The 26,467-nt window shown below is 41.4% G+C and overlaps 1 protein-coding gene across 1 annotated transcript in view; it reads right to left on the bottom strand.

Moving 5' to 3' along the window:
• The window catches only part of LOC126100293 (vesicular glutamate transporter 2-like), a 266,906-nt gene that overhangs the window by 161,804 nt on the left and 78,635 nt on the right, over positions 1-26,467 (bottom strand). Inside the window, exon 2 of the mRNA XM_049910900.1 lies at positions 2,054-2,130. Within this exon, the coding sequence (XP_049766857.1) occupies positions 2,054-2,130 (77 nt within the window). The remainder of the gene's footprint in view (positions 1-2,053; positions 2,131-26,467) is intronic.

A 26,467-nucleotide genomic window follows, 5' to 3' on the forward strand; every position in this document is an offset into this window, starting at 1 on the left:
TTGTGGGGCCTTATCCGGAAAAATTGGACGCATTTTACGTAAACACCAAGTAAAAACCTCAATCCCCCCATCCCCCACCCCCACCCCTATTATCCTCCTGACTTATCTCCTGAAACGGTTCTCAGAAACTGCTTCGACTTTCCTTGGATGGCGAGACCATTACGTGGCATCTTTTTCGGAACGACGACGACGTGATTTTCGAGGGTGACTGTTCCTGAACAGCCAAAATGCAGACTTCTACAACCAAGGTATCCGTCAAGTCAACCATTGTTGAGATAAATGTGTCCCATTGTGAATGTGTAGAGATGGATTTCACTGTAGCACCTCGATTTTATCGAGGTGATAATTGCAACGTCATGACCACCGCTCGTTCAAAGCCCACTCCACAAAAAGAATAGCTCTGTGAAACAGTGGGAAAACAGTCACCTAACTCCATTTCTGATAGGGGTCATGCTTGGACAAAGACTATGTACTATTTACACATTTTATATTCTACACAATGCCAAAATGTAAAGTTCTTTTACAACCAAATGACAAAGAGACTGTTGGTTGCTACAGTGTTTCACGCTTTACTCTCAGGAAAGAGACCCAGATGACTTTTTCGTTTTTCTATGCCAGTGGACAACCATTCCTCTTTATAAGTCTGAATTCTGTTCAGGAAAATCGCACTGGGGAAAAGAGAGCCTCAGTGATGAATATCTGGGAGGGCATTTACCTGATAACCGTAGAAAACCTCTCGTGAACGTTTGTCATAGCTGGGTGATTACAATAACTTTTAAGTTAATATGGGAACAACGGCGTCCCAGCCAAAAATCTCTAACTATGAATGAGTATGTATCTGTGTGTGTGTGTGTGTGTGTGTGTGTGTGTGTGTTTGTGTGTGTGTGTGTATGTGTGTGAGTGTTTGTGTGTGTAGTTCTCTTGCCAAATGCATTATTGTCTGTAACAGTTTATTTTCAATAACATGCGTAAAGATTGGTTGCAGAACAAACTTTCTTTCAAATCGGAAGTCATTACTTCTTGATGAAATAGAACTTCTGGTTCCTCATTACTATAAAACATTTGCATAATTATATTACTTGGACCAACAGCAGATATAATTAAAGTAATTCAGTTTAGTACAAACTGTTCCTTTGTGCACGGAACACGTCCATAATGTACATATGTATATTCCACCAGCTATCAATGTATGAAAGGTCATAAATAATAATTTCAGATGTAATTATTCCATACACTTCTCTAAAACACGCCTCCGGCTCCGGAGTTGAGCGGTATGCATTGTTGTTGACACGCGAGTCCCTGTGTGTCGACAATGTACCACGCACAGAAATGAGTGTACATTTGAATCACCTTGTTTCTGTGGGTTTCCAGATTTTTAGGTTAGTTCAAGACGTGCTGTTCCCAAAATACACGGTTAATGGAGCCACGAAATTGGGAGTGAGGCGTCGGGTTGTGATAACTGCAAAAGGTTAGTCAAAAATCGTGTGAAAAAGTGGCTTCAAATACCTGAAAGCCGATAGCCAAAACTGGAAAAGCCGAGTTAAGAAATGAAGTTGTGATTTAGGAACTTTCATACACTTCTTTCACATTCGAGGAGTGCCACTACATTTTATCAGCTGCATACCAAAAACGTGATGTAACATTGCTGCTTTCTGAAGAAATGGCTGCAGGAATCAGGCAGTCCGGTGAACGAGGCAGATAATTTTAAATTTAGAAATGAAGTCAAAATCAACTCCAGTGTATACAATGATTTTAAAATAAATTTTGTGTTTGTCTTGGTGAATTCTGTACTTGTTTCTAAACATATTTATTTATTTACTTTTCTTGAAATTTTTTCTACTTTCATTGCTTCATCACTTTTATTTACTATTCTTTCAGTTCAAACTTTTACCTGTACCTTTACTTTTAGCATGCTTCGCCAACACCATATTTATAGGGCCTAGGCACTAGCGGACTGCAGCAAACAAAATCTCCTGGCTACGACAGGGTGCTCCCAAGCGGCACCTGTGGCGTTGTTTGTGCAATTCAGAACACAAGAGAGAAAACCACTCACCCGGCGGCCTCTGCGTCGGCGGCTTCTGCTTTGGCCTTCTCCTTGGCAGCTACGGCCGACACTTTGTACGACGACATCTGCAACACACGAGCACAGCAACGTTCAGCATACCCTTTCACATTACCAGCCGACTACTATGAGGTCTCTGTTTAGCCTTATCGGTTCTGTTAGTCGCCCCAAACTCGTAGGTTTGGGAATTTTATATGGAATAATATGCGGATTATTGGACGATATAAAATGGAATGAACACACATGATATTACTACCTCCTCAAAGAGATAATGTAAATGGTTCAATTGGCACTGAGCACTATGGGACTTAACATCTGAGGTCATCAGTCCCCTAGAACTACTTAAATCTTCACACACATCCATGCCCGAGGCAGGATTCGAACCTGTGACCGTAGCAGTCGCGCGGTTCCGGACTGAAGCGCCTAGAACCGCTCGGCCATCGCGGCAGGCAGGTAATTTATAAAATGTTGTTATTCTTTCTTTTTATTATGTCTCTGTCGTTCCCTTTATAAACTGTTCGGCTTATTGTTGCAAAGATTATTGATTGTACAGGACTCTGTAAATTAGAAACATATTGGGCCTCTGTTCTGGTTTTTGCTAGGGTCACAATTGCATCTTATGAAGTTCTGACGCACTCGCAAAATTGAGAGTGATGATGAGCTAAAGTCGGAAAAGTTCGTGGAACAAAGATACCGTGGTAGCATGAACTTTATGGAAAAAAGGAGAAATTTTTTCTCGCTGTTTATTTTATTCGTATATTTACCTATTTCAAATTACTGTCGGAAATGGCTCATAAAAGTTCCAGAGACGTCAGACAAAATTAAATTGTAGTTAGTTAATACATAGGTCATGAGCATACTGAAATTTTTAAAATTAAACTCTGTGCACCCTGTTACTACAAATGCAAAGACATCGGACGTTGTGTCATTCAGAATTAAGCTTATTCGTAAACTAATAAACTAAAGATCCAAGCAGGAAAAAGTAAAAGAAATTGTATACCTTATCACTAAGTACTCCTTTTACAAATTCTAATGAAACAATAAATACGTTAATAGATTTTATAGCTGTAGTAATTTAGAACCAATCGCAGTGAAAAGTAATCAACAATTATAAGGGCTTCGTATAATGTTTTAACCCTTTGTTTCCCACGTTTTATTCGCTCCAATAAAGAATAGAAGATATCTTTTGCAACTCTACTAGGCAAATCGGAGAGCGTATTAAATTTGACAGATTTTGCGTTTTCTTGGTCCCCAGGTTGCTTCAATAACCTTCATCAAAACCCTTCATACGGTTTCAAAACGCTAAACTTTCAACACGAATGAAAGTAGAAAACTTGGAGGCAGTTTTAATTTACGCATCTAAACTGAAAGCCGGGCTTTCATTCACTTCTCAGTATGCTTCAAATCGAGATGGCGATAGCACGGAAACACAGCGCGTTTTAGGTTTCCGTATTTCCACAGGATGGAGCACTGGCACCCACATTTAACAGCATTGCATGACAACGTGGTGCCACAGGGCGCCAGGGACCAACGTCGCATGATCTCGCTTTTGAAAATAAAAAACTTTGGAGTCATATGTATAAGTTAAATTCTACTTCAGGTTAATTTTTCTTCCGATGATAAATTAGATATCAGTACAGTAAAGTTTTCGAATCATTACTGTGGATGCCTCTTGCAAGGTTACCGTTCGGTGTCTGATAAGTACACCCTTACCCACTGCTGGTGCCGCAGTCTTAACAACTGCCCAAATTGGTAAGGCAATGCGAGGGTTAGTTATTCCAATTTTTAATTTCGTGAAAGCGCCAACATTTTTTTTAAGTTACTTTCTTGATTGTTACGAAAACAAGGCCCGGAACCTGAGCGTTCCGCGGAACGTGGTTTAAAGAAACGCAGCCGTAACGTATTGAACAGCAGTGCTACAGTCAACGTTCTGGGGTGGATCCGCCTGCCAAGACGACACAGCGCGAGCACACGGCTGCCACCTCGTCAACACCTCCCCTCCCCTCTCCGCCCCCTCCCCCTGCGTCCGGAGGGAAGGAACAATAGAACAGCGTGGCCCTCGGTATCTGCTGACATGAACCCGACCGGGACCAGTAGAAATTTGCAGCGAGTCATCTCAGGAATCTCCTTCGTTTAGTGGGTGACGTCACAGAATGCCGAATTTCCGCACTTCCGAACAGACTGCCTTTTTTGTTCACTGTATTCTTTCTATTTCAAATTAATATTTTTTTTCGTAAGGATTCACTCTTTCATTCCCTGCTCCCCTTGAACCTATGCACACTAACTCAGGGGGTGCAAAACTTTTTACGAACTGTTTTCATATGAACTGCTGTTTATGATGAAGTCTGCCAGGGTAAAAGGAAGTTTTTTTACAATTGAGAAAGTCATGCCTTCCTCTATGTGGACAATTGATCTTGAAGCCGTCGGTTTCTTAGTGCAGACGTACCTTCTGCATGAAAGAAGTAACACTGGGAATCATAGTAAAGAGGAAAGACTCGATAATTTTGATGGTGGTCATGACGACCCGTATAGGCGTGTAAGTGGGTGCAGGAGAAAAATTTTAACTGTCCGATACTTAATAGATGCGAAGTTGCGAGAAATTGCTTTAAGGCCGGAATGAGGTTATGAACACTTAGTGAGAAGTGAACAATGGCCTCTACAGGAAGCCGTACTGCGCGAGGCAGTTAACGCCCAGCCAGAACGGGCAATGAAACAGCACCGCACGCCCGATAACGGAGGTGTTAACAGCGCAACGGACAAGGCGGTGCCACTGCTGCGGCTGTAATCTCGCCATGTCCGCCGGGCACTCATCCTTTCATTTCCAGCGTCTAGGAGATGTAAGACGTCCATCCAAACAGAGAAAGTCGCGAGACAAATTGTAAAGTAAAGGAACTTTAATATTCAGTAGCCTAGGATTGAATACTGTACAGCATTCTAAAGAACCATACACTTGTATTCAAGAATAACAAGTAGTTTTAAATAAATAATTATGGAATTTATAGAACATGGGTATTTCAGATAGAACAGCTTATAGGGAAAGCCGGGACAGATACAAAACTAACATCGAATGTGATCTACATCGTGCACAAACTTTAATATCAAGGAACCAAACTGCAAAGGAAACATGCCTTAATCAATGTAACAATACGGGAAATTTGCTTGAAACATTACCGAGATATACCGATGAAAGCTGGAGGAATAAATCCAGATCCAGACATTGGAGAATAAGGCAGTTTTGAATGAAGCGACACGCGAAAAATTCGTTGTAATTCTCAAAATAAAGAAACATAGAAACGCTCCCGGAGAGGATGTCATGAATATTGAATTAATTAGTATATTCCACTGGAAATTAAATATAGGATGTTCGACATGTTCAGTGTTTGCTAGAGCACATTTACAATACTGGAGTACCAAAGTACATGTCAATAAAACACTTTAATAGGAATACTTCAGTAAAAGTCGATACCGAACAAAGACGCAACGAGAACGAAGTGTTAGTAAATCAGGGAATGGATCAGAAAAACGCAATGTCACCAGTATTTATGCACAGTACGCGGTACTCTGAACAGTAATTTTGATGTCGAGAATGTAATTTCAAGTACTCTTTCATTTGATGCTTACCAGTTTTTTAGCTGTTCAGAAAACAATCTGCTATTAATAGTGAATAGACCTGAGAAGAAGCAGCCGAATTTTTTGACCTGAAAATATTAGTAAATTTGCGATAGTCATTCGACACTGTTCACTGGCAACAAACTTTCGAAATTCTGAAGTAGGCAAAGAAAAAAATACAGCTGTTGTGAAGTTGTCTGCAACTTGTACAGTAAAAAAATGCCTACATAATGTCGAGGAGCATAAAAGGGAAGCAGTAGTTTAGAAGAGACGCTGGATTTCAGCCTATCGTTGATGTTAATCAACCTGAACACAGAGTGAGATTTGAAGGAAACCAAGGAGAAATCTTGAAAGCGAAATGAAGTTCAGGGGGAAAAAATATAAAATTTCATATTTGCTGAAGGCATCGTAATTCTGCCTCAGACGGGAGAAATGTTTGAGGAGCAGTTACACGGAATGGCTAGCACCTTAAAACAGACTGTAAAATGAACATCAATAAAAGTTCTCATTATGAGTGCCGCGATGGTACTGCCAACTCTTGGCTTCTTCCTACTCCTACTGCTTCTTCGCGTAACATCGCTGTTTTCTGACGACCGGGTAACAAATGGCAGTGCCGAAAATGAAGTACAGATAACAGTACATATTTGTATGACTGATTACACAAGTATGTCATTTCGATCGTTAGAACTATGTTTATGGCGCCATTTGTTCTGAGCTGTGAGTTGTACAATCACAATTTTGCAGGTGCTTTCAGTAGTGCATGTGGACACTCAGTAGCGCCGGCCGTGATGGCCGAGCGGTTCTAGGCGCTACAGTCTGGAACCGCGCAACCGTGACGGTGGCAGGTTCGAGTCCTGTCTCGGGCATGGATGTGTGTTATGTCCTTTGGTTAGTTAGGTTTAAGTAGTTCTAAGTTCTAGGGGACTGATGACCTCAGAAGTTAAGTCCCATAGTGCTCAGAGCCATTTGAACCATTTAAACTCAGTAGCACATGTGGACACTGTCTGTAAATTGAGTTGCGAACAGAGTAGTGCCGGATGCTGAAGCTTTACTGTGTGAATAGCGGAAATGTAGTTACCGATAAACTTTCTTCCTTTCGTCATTTTGCGGGTGGTGTCCGCTAGGAAACGTTTTGTAAAGGTTTGAAATTACGTGCAATGTTTTTTTGGTAGTCACTGAGTGCTCTCGATCTCAAATGAAGGATGAACGTAGTCTGGATAATTTGGCCACCGTGGGCCTCAAGACATACACATAATCTAATATCATTCTGTGTTAAACCTTTAATGTAAGGTTATACGTCTTGATAAGTAGATTATGCTGAATTTTAAGTTTTTAAAATCGGTCAATAATTTTATAAAAATTATTGAAAATGAAATTTTGGTTGCCCCTCGTTAGATACGTAACCTGCAACTGGAACGGTACACCACTAACCAGAAAATGTTCATGATAATAATGATAATGCTGCTCATTATTGATGTTGTTGTGGTCTTCAGTCCAGAGACTGGTTTGATGCAGCTCTCCATGCTACTCTATCCTGTGCAATGTTCTTCATCTCCCAGTACCTACTGCAACCTACATCCTTCTGAATCTGTTTAGTGTATTCATCTCTTGGTCTCCCTCTACGATTTTTACCCTCCACGCTGCCCTCCAATACTCAATTGCTGATCCCTTGATGACTCAGAATATGTCCTACCAACCGATCCCTTCTTCTAGTCAAGTTGTGCCACAAACTCCTCCCCAATTCTATTCAGTACCTCCTCACTAGTTATGTGATCTACCCATCTAATCTTCATCATTCTTCTGTAGCACCACATTTCGAAAGCCTCTGTTCTCTTCTTGTCTAAACTATTTATCGTCCACGTTTCACTTCCATACATGGCTACACTCCATACAAATACTTTCAGAAACGACTTCCTGACACTTAAATCTATACTCGATGTTAACAAATTTCTCTTCTTCAGAAACGCTTTCCTTGCCATTGCCAGTCTACATTTTATATCCTCTCTACTTCGACCAGCATCAGTTATTTTGCTCCCCAAATAGCAAAACTCCTTTACTACTTCATGTGTCTCATTTCCTTATCTAATTCCCGCAGCATCACCCGATTTAATTCGACCACATTCCATTATCCTTGTTTTTCTTCTATTGATATTCATCTTATATCTTCCTTTCAAGACACTATCCATTTCGTTCAGCTGCTCTTCCAGGTCCTTTGCTGTCGCTGACAGAATTACAATGTCATCGGCGAACCTCAAAGTTTTTATTTCTTCTGCATGAATCCCGCCTCGCAGGTCACAACGAACCCCAATGAAAAAAGAAGTCCCTAACCCAAAGAAAATGAAAACTAAGCACCAAATATGATGTTGTCCCCACCTCATTCCCCAATGAAAAATCTAAGAAGGCAAGCCCAAACCGAAAAATAAAACTAAAAGAAAGATCCAAGTCATATCACCAAAAAAACGAGTTTGTTCTGCCATGGCTTGAGCTTGTTCTACTTTTGCTTCTGCTCTAGCTTGAGCTTGTTCTACTTTGGATTCGTCAAACCTTTTATTTAACAATTGTAATATTAATCCAAGGTCAACTGGAGCTGAAAACTCTGTACGTTCCTCAGATTGAGTATGTGTTCTAGGCACCTCTGTTACATATAAACTATCATTATTACTGAGGACACCCGAATCATCAGTCACTGTAATATTACTAGGAATAAAACTAGTTCCAACCGATTCCATAGTATTATTACCTTCAATCTCTTACAATCGACCAACATCACTCGATAATTCAGTGGGTTCACCCGTCGACGAAGTGTCATTGGCAGTTCTCAATAAGTAGTTACGCTTCATGGTTCTAACTTTAACCTCGCAATCTACCCATTTTTCTTTTGTTTCCTTTACTGCTTGCTCAATATACCGATTGAATACTGTCTCACTTCCTTCCCAACCACTGCTTCCATTTCATGATCCTCGATTCTTATAACTGCCATCTGGTATCTGTACAATTTGTAAATAGCCTTTCGCTCCCTGTATTTTATCCCTTCCACCTTCAGAATTTAAAAGAGAGTATTCCTGTCATAAAAACAAAAGTACAGAATAAAGTGGAGGTATCATGTTCACTTTGTGGAAGACTGTATGATCACCAAGATCATTTTGTAATAAGTCCGCAGTTCGTTGTCTAGCGGCTAGCGTTGCTGCCTCTCGATCATGGGGTCCCGGGTTCGATTCCCGGCCGGGTTTGAGATTTTTCTCTGCCCGGAGACTGGGTGTTCGTGTTGTCTTCATCATTTCATCATTATCATAATCACCCGTGAAAGTGGCAAAACTGGACTGTGAAAAAATTAGTGCTTTATACGGGCGCTGATAACCGCACAGTTGATCGCCCCACAGACCGAACATTATCAACTTTGCAGTATACTCGCACAGGAAAACGAAATACAGACCACCTATCACAGAGATGGCGTGAACCGATTTGAGGCAAATAAGGCCAGTAGGTGTAATTCTTGATATAGGTGATGATGATAATTACTACTGTGACATGTTCTTAACCTCGCAGGGACGCACATCAACTACAACAATTCAGTATAAGATAGTCCACAATATTACCAACAGTTATTTGTATAAAATGATCACGTCGATCGCTGGAGTTCGAGTATCACAGTCCCATGCCAGATATGTAAAACTCAGTTTCGTCTGTTATCCTTTAGATAAAACGAACAGAATGATTTGTACAGTTTAGGTGAAACTAGGCAGATATAGAACTAAATATTTATACACTGTTATGAAATTCAACCTGTATACATATCTACTGACCATTACGTTAAATAAACCAAACTTGGCGACTCTGGCAATCAAAATAAACTTGTGAAATATTTAAGTAGAATATTGTCCATCCAGGCGCCATTGTGACGAAAGTGTTAGGATTCCTCTAAAGAAGGCAATAAAAAAGAGATATAAAGCTACTGATACATATGCGCTATCAAAGAAGATTATAACTGATGGTCCGTCAGCATCAAGTTGCCACACTTAAGTAATTACTGTACAGGCTTGGTTGCGCAATCAATTTATATGATATCATTTACGCATTTCAGTGTGTTCACTATCATCTGAATTTATGTTAGTTGAAATACAAAGTATTTACTGATAAGTGAGAACAAAAAATCATGAAAGTTAATGTAAATGAAAGCAGAAACATAAACGAGGAGAAAAAATCATAAAGGTTACGGTATCGACAATAACGAGATAAAATTAAATTCTGTGTTTTCTGAGTCTCACTTAAAACTGTTTTGTATTGATTTAAGTGTTGAACAGAATTACCACCGACCTCTCTAGAGACTTAAAGATCTAAATAATTAAAATAAATCGTGCTTCACAGCTTTAAAAATGTACGTTTTGTTATAACAAGTACCTAAAGCTGCTAAAATGTTTTATTTTTTTTCCTTTTACAACTTGTTTCAAACTTGAGGTCATGATTATGTAATGTTATGACTGTTAGAGATTAAAGAGTATCTCTATTGAAGAGGATTAAAAAGGACTGTTGCTTATTTTTAAGTAACCATCCACGCGAAGAGAAGGTCGTCTAAATCTCAACAGCACTTCACAGTGCTTCACACTTTACACAAGTGCCCTAGAAACTCATCCGTTCAAATCAACCACGATTGACTTCTTATCCTTTGTAATCATCCCGAATTTCTCTGTCCCAGAGTTCAAAATATAAGTGTAGTTAAAAACTCACTTCTCCTTTGGTTTAAACAGCTGCTCGGTAGAGAACAGCCACATTGTCAGTCGGCAGTGTTTACAATATTTTGGCGGTAGCAGAGGCGGTTATGAGCTCAGCATCTCTTCTTGTGTTTTATCTGTACTCTTTACAATGTTATCGCCTGTAGACAACAACAACGATAACTTAAGTATGCAAAAAGCTCGTCATAAAAAAGATTTCCACTGATGAGGTCTCCCCAAATGTGCGAAAGATGGGCCAAGCGCACACATTACGCACTACTAGCAAAACACGCGGGCGTAACAAACAGCAGGAATACCTGTGGGGTGAGAGCTGTGCACAGCGCATGTCGCCAGCATCAAACTTAAACAGTCCCGTCACTAATGTGTCACTCTACCTGCATTCTGAGTTAAGACTGATACGTTAATATTACACTTATTTGCCCCATTTTTACCCAGCATAAGTGTGCTAGATAAATTCGATAATGCGGGAGAGCGTTGCCAGTCAGTCGGTAAGATTTACGTATAGCAGTATGAGTAATTATCTCTGTTTACGCCGTAGTGTTAGTGCTGAAGACGTGGAGGATGACTAGGCTACGATTAATAATTTAGTTGCGAAAAGTGAGTGATGATTAAAGATATGGCTCCCGAAAGGAATAACAGAGGAAATATTTTTAGTGTGTAGTAAATCACTAATTTGCTGCATGTCTCAACTCTGTGTTTTTTGATTTGGGTGTGTCTGTGACGATGGCTGTCACAGGTCAACGATAATCTTTGGTAGACCGTTTTACTCTCTGAATTTAACCAGTCCCAGAGAGGCATCTTTTTTTTCTTTTTTTACAGTGCTGCAATATACGACAAGAATTTATTTCCTTTTTTGTGGTTCCGGTAACGACGCTATCGGGCATTCATCATATCTTAGGCGCCGTAGAACTGCACGAATCTCTGTAAGTATTTATTTGAAAGTAAATGATTGTCAGAAGTTACGAAAAAATTACAGTCTATCGATGGCACTTCTGCAACCTGTTGATTGTAGATATATCGAAATAGGAGAGGGAAGTGGGACATTTCCTTACCAGCCTCAAATGTCTACTGATCGAAGATAGCGAGCTGTGTCTTTATTTGAGTACGCGTAATCCTTGGAACTGTCTATAGCAGTCCTACTATACTGCGAACCGCTAACCCCTCTTTGTGACTACGTAAGGGCCGCAACTAAAGAAATAATAGTAATTTCCTAGAATGTTTGTCTATCGAAGCAGCGGGCTCCAAACGATAGATATCGAACGTGCGATTCTAAATCGATCACGCAACTGTGGTGGCGAGCATTATGAACATCTTTATAGTGGTCACTACAGTAATGACAAAAGAAGAGCGTTACTAAAATAGTTGTAATTACAAAGGAAACGATTTTCCTCACTCGTGGTCGACGTTGTCGTCATGAGGAAGTCCATTTGATGTGTATGCTACGGGACGCATTCCCTTTTTGCCATAAACTGAGTAGACTATGTCAATGTCACACAAAAATATGGGTAGAGTGTCACATTTGCGACAAAAATTCAAACTATTTTCCACGTTGCATAAGCATGGAATTAGATTCTTCCACGTGAGGCAATCGGCCGAAGAAGCGTCTGCAATACCAGACATCCCACACACAACCGTCATAAATCGTTTGGGTTTTCCTAGCATCGCACAACGCTCGCCATCACAGTCGCGTGATCGATTTAGAATCACACGTTCGATATCTATCGTTTGTAGCCCGCGGCTCCGATTGGCAAACATTCTTGGAAATTACCAAGTAAAAAGCTATAGTGCCTATACATAGTTAGTTAACATCATTTCTCTAACAAAAATTTACTTTATTTAATAAATATGATTACAGAAATGTATTTGTCAAGATATATTATTTACACACTCCATTTATTTCACTATTACTTTGATGTTTGGCTGAATGTAGAAAAATGAACGGTGAGTAGCGGGCCGCTATCGAACCAAAGCCCTTCGGACCGCTGTTTGTGCATCCCTGAACTACAGTGACTAAGTTATATCGTTAATATTCACAGAACTCTGTATCCTCATCGTGTGGTCGGACGGTAAAATTAATACAATGCTATCGATGATTTGCAAGATTTGTGGAAGCTCTCTATCTAGATTCCCCTTTAGACTTGTTTACGAATCTTATAACTTTTTAGGGATATTACAATAATTAGGGGGAATAAAATTCAAAAGTTAATTTTTCAGGAGTATCTCATTGCCTTCTATCAAGATTTAAAAATATCTGTATGCTGATTTTAAACTTAGGAACAGGATTTTTTGTCTTATTTATGGAACATGTTTACTTTCGTTATCTCTGAGGATCCCGGGTGGAAATTGCATGTCACTCAGAAAGTCAGAAGACTTGTTTTCCGTAACAGCGTTCTGAAATGTTAATGTACGTAAATAATGTAATAGGATTTTGTAGATACTTCAGAAAAAGTCGATCGTCCGATGTATTGCAACGTACCCGTTAAGCTTCACTGAGACCCCAAAGTTGACAATCATCCATACCGTACCGATTTTTTCAGTATCTGTGCGGAACATTGAGATATTTCTACGTCTAAACGCTATCCTCAAAATAGCTGGTACTTACTGTCGCTCAAATTCACACGCTCTGTATGAATGTTCGACTTTATAAGAGCTGTCTTGGTTAAGTTGGTGGAGAGCACGATCTTAATTTTCGATATAAAATTTGTCTTGATCGTACATTTATAAACTAATGACCGGACTGTAAAAGCAACCGTCTTCTGATCGTTAAAATTCGTTACAGTCAGTAATTTGTCACATATAGTACAAAAACGAACTGAGTCATTAACCAAAAAAAAAAAAAAAAAACAGTACGAACTTTTGCTGAAGATGATTGCTTGAACAGTCGAAACAGGTCATCATGCTATAAATATTCGGTCAAGACAAATTTTATATTCAGATCTCAACAATGGTAACAAAAACATTCATAGACAATGGAATTACATGCAGCTGATGAGTTGGAGATGCAATAGACCGCTTCGGCCACCATGTTGCTCCATCGTATGGAGCTTTTATCAAGTAGCCATTAGAACAGACATCGAACGCATTCAACCAGGCGCTCCTATAATTGCAATAGGTCGTCATAGCCCATACGAAAGTGTTTCGTAAATACTCCAGAAACCTAAATAGTAATTGTTGGAAGAAAGAGGACGCAGTTCTCGTTAAAAGCTGTTCGATAAATTTAGAGACGCTGTATTTGAAGAAGACTTTTCGTCCATGCTGCTGCAGCCACCGCATATCTGGCGTAGGGATGATGAGAACAGAAGAGATTAGGGCTCGTGTAGAGGCATACAGACTGTCATTTTCCCCTCTCTCAATTCTCGAATGGGATACGAAAGAAAATTGATAGTATTGTTATAACGTTCGCAGTGCTTCGCGTAGTATTTATGTGGATGTAGGTAGTGACCAGTGACGTTACTGGGATTTGTTAGGTCTCCAGAAAGACTGTCTGGCATAGAAAGGGTAAGGTGTGCGGTGTCAGAGTAGTGGATCAGGGCCTTGTCGGGAGTATTTTTATTTCTTTGTTTTTTTTTTTCTGGCATTTACATTTGGTCTGTCACTTATTAGCAATAACAGGTACTGTTTTCACAGTATGAAATTGAACACTTACTTGCAACGAAGCTAATTTAGATTCTTAGTGTTTTAACAAGGTTGTAGCTATGCGTACTTGGAGGTTTGGAACTACTTAGAAAAGCGAAATGCTTTAAATTAACCAATTACGTGTTAGGAAGATAGGAAAGTGTTTACACTTCCAGACTGCCATTACGACGCTGTCCATGAGGGAACATCTTCTTAAAGATATTAGGCCCCTCGCTCCTGGAAAGTCAGTGCCCGATCTACTACCACTATTATTACTTACTGCTACTGCACTCGCCATTCCAGGAGACGACCTCAACAATACTTTTGAGCCTTCCGCCCTCACACGGTGCGGTCCCACATCTACGTTAGGCTTTTTTGTCGTCTATCCTACACAGGAGCGTCTGTTGTTCTCTATTACTACGTTTATGTCTTACAATGTAATATTACGACCTAATATACACTTTCTTCGCGTCTCTCCGGCTATAATCACCATTCATATTTAAAGTACGCTACAATCTGTTATTTTACTATTCCAGGTTTGTTAGGGTGTACGTTGTGCTCTGCATCAAGCAGTGGTCGATATTGTTCTATGCGTACGATATCGGATTTATCTCCGTTACTAGCTAACAGTTCTTGCGTATCACCTATCCTATGTTATTGTTTTACAGTTAGTGCTTATTCGATGTTAGTCTTCGCCTGTGCCACTGTTGTCCGATCTGCTACCACTGCTTAAGTTCTCTGTCTCGCTAGTATTATCCGTGGAGTCATTCATACGCTTCTTGTTGTCCTCTGTACTCAAGTACTGTTTATATAGTGCTCTAGATATAATGCCTGCACTGTCGTTACAATCCACAGTTTCTGGTCTCCAAAGCGATTTTGTTGCGTTGTCGTGTGTGTACTGGTCGCCTTTGCTGCAAACAAAGGTCGCAGTATAGTAGTATCTCATAATCTGGCGTCCCCCCCCCCCCCCCGGCTCCTCTCTCTCTCTCTCTCTCTCCACAGCCAAACATCGGATTCTTCTACGTCTACATACATACTCTGCAAACCACACTTAAGTGCCTAGCAGAGGTTTTGTCTAACCACCTTCACAATAATTCTCTATTATTCAAATTTCGATCAGCGCGCGGAAAAAAACGAACACATGTCTTTCCGTGCGAGTTCTGATTTCCCTTATTTTATTATGATGATTGTTTCTCCCTATGTAGGTCTGCGTCAACAAACTATTTCCGCATTTGGAGGAGAAAGTTGGCGATTTAAATTTTGTGAGAAGATTCCGCCGCAACGAGAAACGCCTTCGTTTCAGTGAAGTCCACCGTAAATCCTGTATCATGTCCGTCACACTCTCTCCCCTATTTCTCGATAATACAAAACGTGCTGCTCTTCTTTGAACTTTCTCGACGTACTCCGTCAATCCTATCTGGTAAGGATCCCATCGGACAAGCGTGGTGCAGGCAGTCTCTTTAGTAGATTTGTTACATTTTCTAGGTGTTCTGCCATTAAAAGGCAGCCTTTGGTTAGACTTCCCCACAATTTTGTCTACGTGTGCCTTCCAATTTAAGTTGTTCGTAATTATAATTCCTAGGTATTTAGTTGAATGAACAGCCTTTAGATTTGACTGATTTATCGTGTAACCGAAGTTTAACTAATTTCTTGTAGCGCTCATCTGGATGACCTCACACTTTTCATTATTTAGGGTCAACTACCAATTTTCGTACCATACAGATATCTTTTCCAAATCGTTATGTAATTTGTTTTGATCTTCTGATGACTTTACTAGACGATAAACGACAGCATCGACCGAAAACTACCTAAGACAGCTGCTCAGATTGTTTCCTAAATTGTTTATATAAATAAGGAACAGCAGAGGGCCTATAATTCTACCTTGAGAAACGCAAAAAGTAACTTCTGTTTTACTCGATGACTTTCCGTCAATTAGTACGAACTGTGACCTTCCTTACAGGAAATCGCGAATCCAGTCGCATAACTGAGACGATATTCTATAAGCACGCAATTTGATTGCAAGCCGCTTGCGAGGTACAGTGCGATAACCTTCTGGAAATCTAGAAACGCGGAATCAGTTTGAAATTCATTGTCGACAGGACTTCGTGTGAGTAAAGGGCTATTTGTGTTTCGCAAGATCGATGTTTTCTGAATCTGTGTTGAGTTTGTCAATAGACCGTTCTCTTCGAGATAATTCATAATATTCGAACACGATATATGTTCCACTTGAGCGACATTGTACCAGGTCACTCACAATTTCTACGCCGGATATCTAGCGGAGACCTGCAATAGCACCCAGAAACATGGAACAGAGAAACCACAGTATCACACGAGACCTGATTCTGTAGAACAGGCCATCGTTTTCCAAAATTTTTCGGAAGGTTGTGCTCAAACTACTAACAACCCTCGAGCAGTTGACGTCACAGGTCAGAAAACCTTGGACTCCACTCGACCTTCCAATCGTCTCACGAACTAATGGCTTCTGCTGGTGCTACCTAAAGCTCAGCTTTATTACCTTCACTACGGATTTAATAAAAAAAATGAATGAACCACAGACTGCAATATCTTCTAGGCTGCAGGTCATGTACAGAAACAGAAATTAATAAAAGAACTCAACAACGAATCTGTCCAAGTTTCGAGATGTCGCTCGTCCTGCAATATAGTGACGTTTGTTGGTGTTATCTCCACGACGCGTCTTGTCGGTATACTTTATTCTGGTGATCGTAACTGCAATCAGATTATTACGATTTATGTCGTTAAGAGGTTTTTAATACTTATTTAAAATTTTCTTCCTTATTTTATCTGAATATGAGTGTGTTCAAGCTGATTGAAAGCTATTGTCTATTATTCTCGAAACACTTATTTGCAATCCACTTAATTAATCATTATCGTCTCTAATAATCAAATTATCGTAATGGGTTGACACTCACGTAAAAAGACATTATTCGGACGATAAAATTTCCACATGTGACTGTTAACTTTACTCAAATATTACCATAAATGCTTATGCACACTGTATATGAACTCTTGCTATAAATTTGTTCTACTAAAACACCAGGAGCCTGTGCCGTAGTAGGATTTACTGCTGTTTCCTCCTGTATTTCACGAAATTATCAAATTTTGATCGGTTCTTAGTTTCTTGCATACCACTTGCTCTCGCGCAGCGTTGATTCTTGATCTTACGCGATTGTTGGAACAGCACTCTGTACCGCATCGAGATCTCAGGGGTGTTAGAAGCATGTTGAGTCCGATTGAACACAAGTTTCACTTATCCAGCCCTAACTGTCACCTATGTCTGTAGCAAAATAATACTTACTCAATGGCAGTTTAGATTTCAAACGGCCTGCGCTACTGACAGCTATTTATACTTTGAGCACACATTAAGATTTTGAAATGGTAAAACATAACCAGATGGGACATTCTGGAACTTATCTAAGATATTTGATCCTCGCAATATATTCTACAAGATAAATTACGTCTTTTTGTAGTAAATACTTTAGCAGTTGCCTTGTTTAAATCCTATTTAAGAAACAGGATATCGAAAGTTACAATAGGATGTTCGATTAATACAAAGACGACCACAGTAGGCGTTCCTCTGGGTTCTGTAGTGGACGCATTACCGACGTTCGTCCGTGTTGCCGGGCTGCCGTTTCATTTCAGTCAGGATGCTGCTTTCTCGCAAATGATATAAATTTTTGTCAAACCATTTATGAAAAGGGTTTTCTTTCGTTTCCAACTGGTTTTGCATAAATGGACTGGCTTTAAAGTTTGAAAAATGGAACGAAGCTAATACGAATACACTGAAGAGTCAAAGAAAATGTTACACATGAGTAATATCGTGTAGGCTCCCCGCGAGCACGCAGAAGTGCCACAACACGACGTCCATGGACTCGACTAATGTCGGAACTAGTGCTGGAGTGAACTGACACCACGGATCCTGCAGGGCTATCCATAAATCCGTAAGAGAGCGAGGGGGTGGAGATCTCTTTTTAACAGCACGTTGCAAGGCATCCCAGATACGTTCAATAACGTTCATGTCTGCGTAGTTTGGTGGCCAGCGGAAGTTTTTAAACTCAGAACAATCTTCCTGGAGGCAGTCTGTAGCAAAGTCTGGACGTGTGGAATGCCGCATTCTCCTGCTGGAATTGCCCCAGTCCGCCGAAATGCACAATGGACATGAATGGAATCAGGTGGTCAGACACGATACTTACGTACATGCCACCTGTCAGAGTCGTATCTAGACGTATCAAATGTCATATATCGCTCCAGCTGCACAGGCCTAAGACCATTACAGAGTCTCCACCAGCTTGAACAGTCCCCTGCTGACACGCAGGGTCCATGGATTCAAGAGGTTGTCTCCACACCGGTGCATATCCATCCGCTCGATTTGAAACGAGTCTCGTTCGATCAGGCAACATGTTTTCAGTCATCAAAAGTCCAGTGCCGGTGCTGAAGGGCCCTGGCACGCCGTAAGGCTTCGTGTTGAGCAGTCAAAAAGGGTACACGAGTGAACATTCGGCTCCGAAAGCCCATATCGATGACGTCTCGTTGAATGGTTCGCACGATGACACTTGTTGACGGCCCAGCATTGAAATCTGCAGGAGTTTGTGGCTTCTCTTCAGTCTTCAGTCTTCATTGATCCCGTTCTTGTAGGATCTTTTTCAGGCGGCAGCGATGTCGGAGATTTGATGTTTTACCGGATTCCTGATTTTCGCGGTACACTCGTGAAATGGTCGTACGAGAAAATCCCCACATCATCGCTACCTTAGAGATGCTGTGTCTCATCGCTCATGCACCAACTACCATACCACGTTCAAACTCACTTAAATTTTGATAGCCTGTGCAATTGTAATAGCAATAACCAATCTGACAACTGCGCCAGACACTTGTTGTATATAGCGGCGTATTCTGCCTGTTCACATATCCCTGTATTTGCATACGCATGCCTATGGGTGTTTCTTTGGCGCTTCAGAGTACATACGGCGGAAGTACCAAAGAAGAATAATGAAACAGGGTTGAAAAATCCACGTTCTTAGTGCACCTATCGGGGAAAAGGGGCAGAAGACGATCTAAAACGTTTAGATTCAGCTACTTCCGCTGTAAGAATAAGTGCCAACTTTGGGGACGTAGAAGTCAGTAACTTAACATATTTTATTTACTGATGCCACAGGACACGGGCTGATATCCCAAAGTAGCTCATTATTTATGCATAAAATATTCATTGCACAAGAGAATGTAATTTGAGTTATTTGTGGGATGAACACGTCTACATCTTCCAGACGTCTGTTTAAGTAAGTGTGCGTAATAAAAACAGGCTTTTAACATATTTATCCGTTGGCGAAATTCGTAATTAACCTAGACTGGGAACCAGTACCATAAAGTCTCGAGTTCCTGAACCCGTCGATTCGATATTCCCAAGACGTATGCAGTCAGCAATATTGCAGAACGACGAAGCACAGTCTCGATAGGGTGCAATCGTGCTGCTGTCAGATTCAGAGGCGCCCTGGTGGTAGACGAGGCGTGTCGCGAACAACATTCAAATATTTGTGAGTGTGAAACTCGCGGTGTAATGCTTCCTTGTGTGTTAGAGGAGGGTTGCCCAGAAAGTGATGCACCGGATTTTTTATTGCAACAATTCTTTATTGAACATGATGAGAATCAGACACACGAAAGAATGATGTTTTATCTACACACACTATTTTTTGACGTAATCAGCATCCCGTTCTATGGCCTTCCTCCAGTGCGAACCAAGGACGTGTATGCCCCGTCTTTACGAATCCTTGTACTGGTGGCGGAGCCAGTGCTTCAGTGTGTGAATCACCTCCTCATCGACCTCTAAATGTCTGCCACGAATGGCATCCTTTATTGACGTCTTTCCTCGCGAATGACAGCTCGCTGCAATATGTCAGGTGTGACTGCCGCAGACGGTCTCCATGACCGCTGCAAATCGTGGAACTCCGCCGAATTGCCTTCTGATGACCTCATCCTCCGTGCCCAGCGACTAACTGTACTTCTGTTGACAGCAGAGAAAGTTGTAAATTTGTGGTAAGATCTTATGGGACCAAACTGCGTAGGTCATCGTTTCCCAAGGTTGTTGTTGTTGTGGTCTTCAGTCCTGAGACTGGTTTGATGCAGCTCTCCATGCTACCCTATCCTGTGCAAGCTTCTTCATCTCCCAGTACTTACTGCAACCCACATCCTTCTCAATCTGCTTAGTATATTCATATCTTGGTCTCCCTCTACGATTGTTACCCTCCACGCTGCCCTCCAATGCTAAATTTGTGATCCCTTGATGCCTCAGAATATGTCCTACCAACCGATCCCTTCTAGTCTAGTTCTCCCCAATTCTGTTCAATACCTCCTCATTAGTAATGTGATCTACCCATCTAATCTTCAGTATTCTTCTGTAGCACCACATTTCGAAAGATTCTATTCTCTTCTTGTCCAAACTATTTATCGTCCATGTTTCACTTCCATACATGGCTACACTCCATACAAATACTCTTAGAAACGACTTCCTGACACTTAAATCTATACTCGATGTTAACAAATTTCTCTTCTTCAGAAACGCTTTCCTTGCCATTGCCAGTCTACATTTTATATCCTCTCTACTTCGACCATCATCAGTTATTTTGCTCCACAAATAGCAAAACTCCTTTACCACTTTAAGTGCCTCATTTCCTAATCTAATTCCCTCAGCATCACCCGACTTAATTCGACTACATTTCATTATCCTCGTTTTGCTTTTGTCGATGTTCATCTTATATCCTCCTTTCAAGACACTATCCATTCCGTTCAACTGCCCTTCCAAGTCCTTTGCTGTCTCTGATAGAATTACAATGTCATCGGCGAACCTCAACGTTTTTATTTCTTCTCCATGGATTTTAATACCTACTCCGAATTTTTCTTTTGTTTCCTTTACTGCTTGCTCAATATACAGATTGAATAGGATCGGGGAGAGGCTACAACCCTGTCCTACTCCCTTCCCAACCACTGCTTCTCTTTCATGCCCCTCGACTCTTATAACTGCCATCTGGTTTCTATACAAATTGTAAATAGCCTTTCGCTCCCTGTATTTTACCCCTGCCACCTTCAGAATTTGAAAGAGAGTATTCCAGTCAACATTGTCAAAAGCTTTCTCTAAGTCTACAAATGCTAGAAACGTAGGTTTGCCTTTCCTTAATCTTTCTTCTAAGGTAAGTCGTAAGGTCAGTATTGCCTCACGTGTTCCAATATTTCTACGGAATCCAAACTGATCTTCCCCGAGTTCGGCTTCTACTAGTTTTTCCATTCGTCTGTAAAGAATTCGCGTTAGTATTTTACAGCTGTGACTTATTAAACTGATAGTTCGGTAATTTTCACATCTGTCAACACCTGCTTTCTTTGGGATTGGAATTATTATATTCTTCTTGAAGTCTGATGGTATTTCGCCTGTCTCATACATCTTGCTCACTAGATGGTAGAGTTTTGTCAGGACTGGCTCTCCTAAGGCCGTCAGTAGTTCCTAAGGTTACGCACTATTTAATCTAACTTAAAATAACTTACGCTATGGACAACACAAACACCAATGTCCGAGGATGGAGAACACAAACACCCATGCCCGAGGATGGACAACACACACACCCATGCCCGAGGGAGGACTCGAACCTCCGACGGGGTGAGCCCCGCGGTCCGTGACAAGACGCTGCTAACCGTGCTGCTACCCCGCGCCAACAGTTTCTTTCTCTGCAGTGAAAATTCATTGACGGAACGTTGCTTGTAACGTACATCACGTACAGACGACATTTTGAAACTGTCCTCCAGATACGCTATCTGTCGTAAGTGACGGAAACTTGGCGCACTCACTCAGAAGACTTCAAATAATACATACGTAACGTTTTGCATTCGTAGCATTGTTTTCGGCTGAGAAAAAAAAATGCGGTGCATTACTTTCTGGGCAACCGTCGTAGAATATACACAGCGTTACTTCTACCTTCAGTGTGCTACTGCCCTACATAGTACACTTCGTGCTAGCTGCAATTTGCCCTCGCGGTGCCGCAGTCTCCATGGTGGGCAGAGCATTTCTGCAGCTCCATCACGGGGCCGCTGTAGTGTCTCCTGGCGGCAGGGGCGACAACCACTCAGAACTGTAGTACAAGTCACAGCGTGCGGCTGACATTTATGCGCTGCCGTGTTGTCCGCCAGCGGCCAGTAAGCGCACTTTCCTCACGACATTGACATTTCAGCTGCCACTCGGCAGGCAGTCGGCTGTTCCACGGTGTCGCCCGCCGGTAGCACTGTTTAGTGCCGAGGACAATATTCTCAGCGAGTCCTTGGCTGGCCTGAAGGCTCCTGTGTGCGCGCTAGCGGTGCTCTGTTGACTTCTCCGTTTAGCTAACTGAAGAATGTATCACTTTGTAGGGATGGGAAAAACAGACCAGTTAAAAACCGATACCGGTATCCTGAAAAAACGGTATTTTTCGGCATTTGTTTTGTCTCGGTTATAAAAGGTGTTTCTTTATTTTTTACTAGTAACTGGTTAAAAATTCGAAATATCAATTACGCATAACCACAGTGGCAAAAGTTTTAATTTTTCAATAAACCTTTTTTAGAAAAACTAGTCATTTTTATTTGTGAAATTTCCATTGCTTTGAATATTTAGTTATTATAGAAAATGATAAAAGCGATCAGTGCTGTTTTAATAACAATGAACAATGCCGATAGCAACGAACAACAAACACATGGCATAAGAATTGGTACAGCACTCCTGAGACAGTAATGTACCCCCCCTGTTGCCGTGTGTCGTGCCCGACTGGATGGTACTTGCGTACATGCAGTGTGCCAGACTTGCCGTGTCTGGTAGTTTCTCGTTTTCGTCGTCGGCCATTAGTTGTATTACAGAATGTCACCATTCCTATACTGGAAGTATTTGACGAAGCGCGATATCAACGAAGTATAGTGCTCCATCTGCTTTAAAAGATTAAGGACGGGAGGAGTTGCAACAATTTGCCACATCATATATTTACAAGAAAAATGGAAAGTAGCTTATATGTTCCATGTGTCTACGTAGTATGCCTTTATGTACTTGTAGCATTTGAAAACGGACCAATTAATACCAAATATAGTGTTCTCCAACTCAGTTTTCACCTTCTAACACTGGCTATTCGTAATGCACAAATAGGTATATGATCCTCGAGTGCAACATGATTTCGCAGCAGAGTTTCAAAAAATTAGAATAAACAGAAGAATGGTGATGATCTTTCTTTCTTCGGCTTGTGCCCTCATCCCGCTGTTTAGCAGGGTCGGCATGGTTAGGGTCGGATTTGGTAAGGTTAATGTTAAGGAGTGGCCAGATGCCCTTCCTGCCGCCACCCTGTACCCCCCGGGACGGAATTTGTGTACCCAGCTGTCTGCGTCTAGTGTAATCCATGGAATAGTATGAACGTGTTCAGATGTCTGCGAGTCGTGTAACTGAGGTGGGCCGTGGGTACCAGACCGGTATTCATCTAGTGGAATGTGAAAATCCGCCTAAAAACCACATCCAGGCTCGCCGGCACACCGGCCCTATTCGGTAATCTGCGGAGCGGATTCGATCCGGTGCCGGTACTCCTACCCCAGTCCAAGAAGCAGCGCATTAGCTCTCTCGGCTAACCTGGCGGGTCAGAAAAATGCTGATGATATTTTGTGATATTCAACAACTCATCACTTATTGCATCCCCTACATCATAAACTTAATTCAAAACAAGACCCCTCGAAAAGACGACATTTCTTCATCAGTATTACAATCCTAGAGACAACAGCCACGACACAATTGTTACTTCGGTACGTAAGGTTTATGGCAAAGGCTTATAGCGTCATCAGACAACAACGTAATAATCAAAACAATGACAAGTTCGAGTATTACCGAATCGTCAGTTTAATAAGTCATGCTTGTAAAATAGCGATACGAATTGTCTACACGAAGATGGGACGAGTGGCAGAAGCCGACCTGGAAGAAAATCAGTTTGCCTCCCGCGGAAATGTGGGGACACGAGACGAAATATTGTTTTAGCTCCCTCTACCACTTTCTTATTGTGTTGTCCATGCTTTACTGCTGACGGCATGCTTCGTCCCACGTTTCGGTGTGGGTAGGCACATATTTTTCCAACCTTGTTACCTGTGTTTTACGTTCTGTTTTATCTTACTGTTCTGAGTATTTTCTTGACACCCGTCTCAATCTGTTACTGAGCGGGCGCTGAAGACCTTGCCGTCGTGCGCCCATACAACCCTCTCCATCACATCGTCATCAAATATTGATCTTGCCACTTATCTTCGAAGAAGGTTTCAAGAAAGGCAAACACATATTTACAGTACATGTAACTTCACAAAAAGCACTTCCTGACTTTGACTTTAATTCACCCTATGGAATTCCGAAGTGAGGGAAGCTACGGTAAAATTCAGGGAGAGAAAGCCCTTCTCCAAACTCGTACAGAAACCAGACCGAAGTTATAAGAGTAACCTATCTCCTACGTTATTCAATCTGTATAGCCTGAAGCAGTAAAGGAAACAAAGAACGGGTTTCGAAAGGGGATTGAGATTCAGGGAGGAGAAATAAAAACTTTGAAGTTTGCCTGTATGTAATTCTGTCAGAAACGGCAAAGGGCTTCGGAAATCAATCGAACGAAATGGAGAGTGTCTTGAAAAGAGGTTATAAGAGGAACATAAATATGAAACAAGGGTGAAGGGTGACAGAGTATGGTCGAGTAAAATCAGGTGATGAATTACATTAAGAAATTAAGACCCTAAAAGATGTTGATGAGTTATTCAATTTGGGCAGAAAAATAACCTACGGCAGAAGAAATGAAGAGGACGCAGAATCAAAGCTGGCAATACCAAGAAAATCTTTTTCTTAAAAAAGAGAAACATGCTAAAATCTAATATAAATATGAGCGTTACGAAGGCTGTACTGAATGTATTTGTTAGGAATAAAGTGTTGTTCGGGGCTGGAACGCGGACAATAACCTGTTCAGACAGAGAGAGACAATACAATGTGGTGCTGCAGAAGAACGCCGAGGATAAGATGCGTAGGAGAACTGAATCGAACAGGGCAGAAAGGACCTTTTGGCACAACTTGACTGAAAGAAGCGGTAATTTGGTAGAACACATCCTGAGACAACAGCGAATGGTCCATTTGGTAAATGAAGGAAGTAGGGGCGGCTCGAGGTTGCAGGGCAAGACCAACCCATCGAATACAGTTAAGTTCAAATGGATGTGTGTTGTAGTAGCTATTTAAAGATCAAGAAGTTTGCACGGGACAGAATAGTATCGTTAGCAATATCGTATCAGTCTTCAGATAAAGACCACCGCAGTAATATGTACTCGTATTACACCTAGGTGGCTAAAGTCATGGGGTACCGCCTACAATATTTGCCCAGCGTGGTGCAGCAGCTCAGTGTGGCATGAGCTCAACAAGTCTCTGGAGGTTCCCTGCAGAAATATTAAGCTCTGCTGCCTCTATAGCCGTATACAACTATGAATGTGTTGACAGTCCATGACTTTGTGCACGAACTATCCTCTCGATTATGTCCCATGAATGTTCGATGGGATTAATGTCTGGCGACCTGAGCGTCCAAATCATTCGCTCCATTCGTCCAAAATGTGCTTCAGACCAGTCGCAAACAATTGTGAGCCGGTGACATGGCACATTGTCATCCATAAACATGGGAACATGAAAGTCCATGATAGGCTGCAAGTGGTCTCCAAGTATCCGAACATAACAATTTCGACTATTGGGACCCAGTCCATTCCATGCAAACACAGCCCACACCATTATGGACCCACCATCAGCTAGCACAGTGCCATATTGACAACTTGGATCCATGGCTTCGCGGGGTCTGCGCCACCTTCGAACCGTGCCAGCAGTTCCTACCAACTGAAATCGGCACTCGTCTGACCAGACCACGGTTTTTCAGTCATCTAGCGTGCAACAGATATGGCTACGAGCCCAGGAGAGGCTCTCCAGTCGATGACGTGCTGTTAGCAAAGGCGTCCGCGTCGGCCGTCTGCTGCCATAGCCCATTAACGCCAAATTTCGCCGCTCTTTCCAAATGGATACGTTCGTCGTACGTCCCACATTGATTTCTGTGGTTATTGCACTCATTGTTGCTTCTCTGATAGTACTGACGACTCTAAGGCCGGTGTTACACTATCAAATTTCTTTGTCAAAGATTTGATCAAAGATGTGATCAAATATTCGTCAAACATATTTGACAAACATATTTGACGTGGTGCTAAATGGGGTATTACACTGGCATCATATTTTTCGTCAAAGTTCAAGATGGCTGACAACAACAACTTGTTATTAACCGCAGCAGTTGCATGTATCACAACTGCACTGTGCGCACATGTGGAAGAGAAGAGAGGGAAAAAAAGGAAACGTACCTGGGTGAAGCCGTGAGTTTAACGACGACATGATAAAAGCATTCAACAAAAC

Source organism: Schistocerca cancellata, chromosome 9 (genome assembly GCF_023864275.1).
Source record: "Schistocerca cancellata isolate TAMUIC-IGC-003103 chromosome 9, iqSchCanc2.1, whole genome shotgun sequence".
NCBI lineage: Eukaryota > Metazoa > Arthropoda > Insecta > Orthoptera > Acrididae > Schistocerca > Schistocerca cancellata.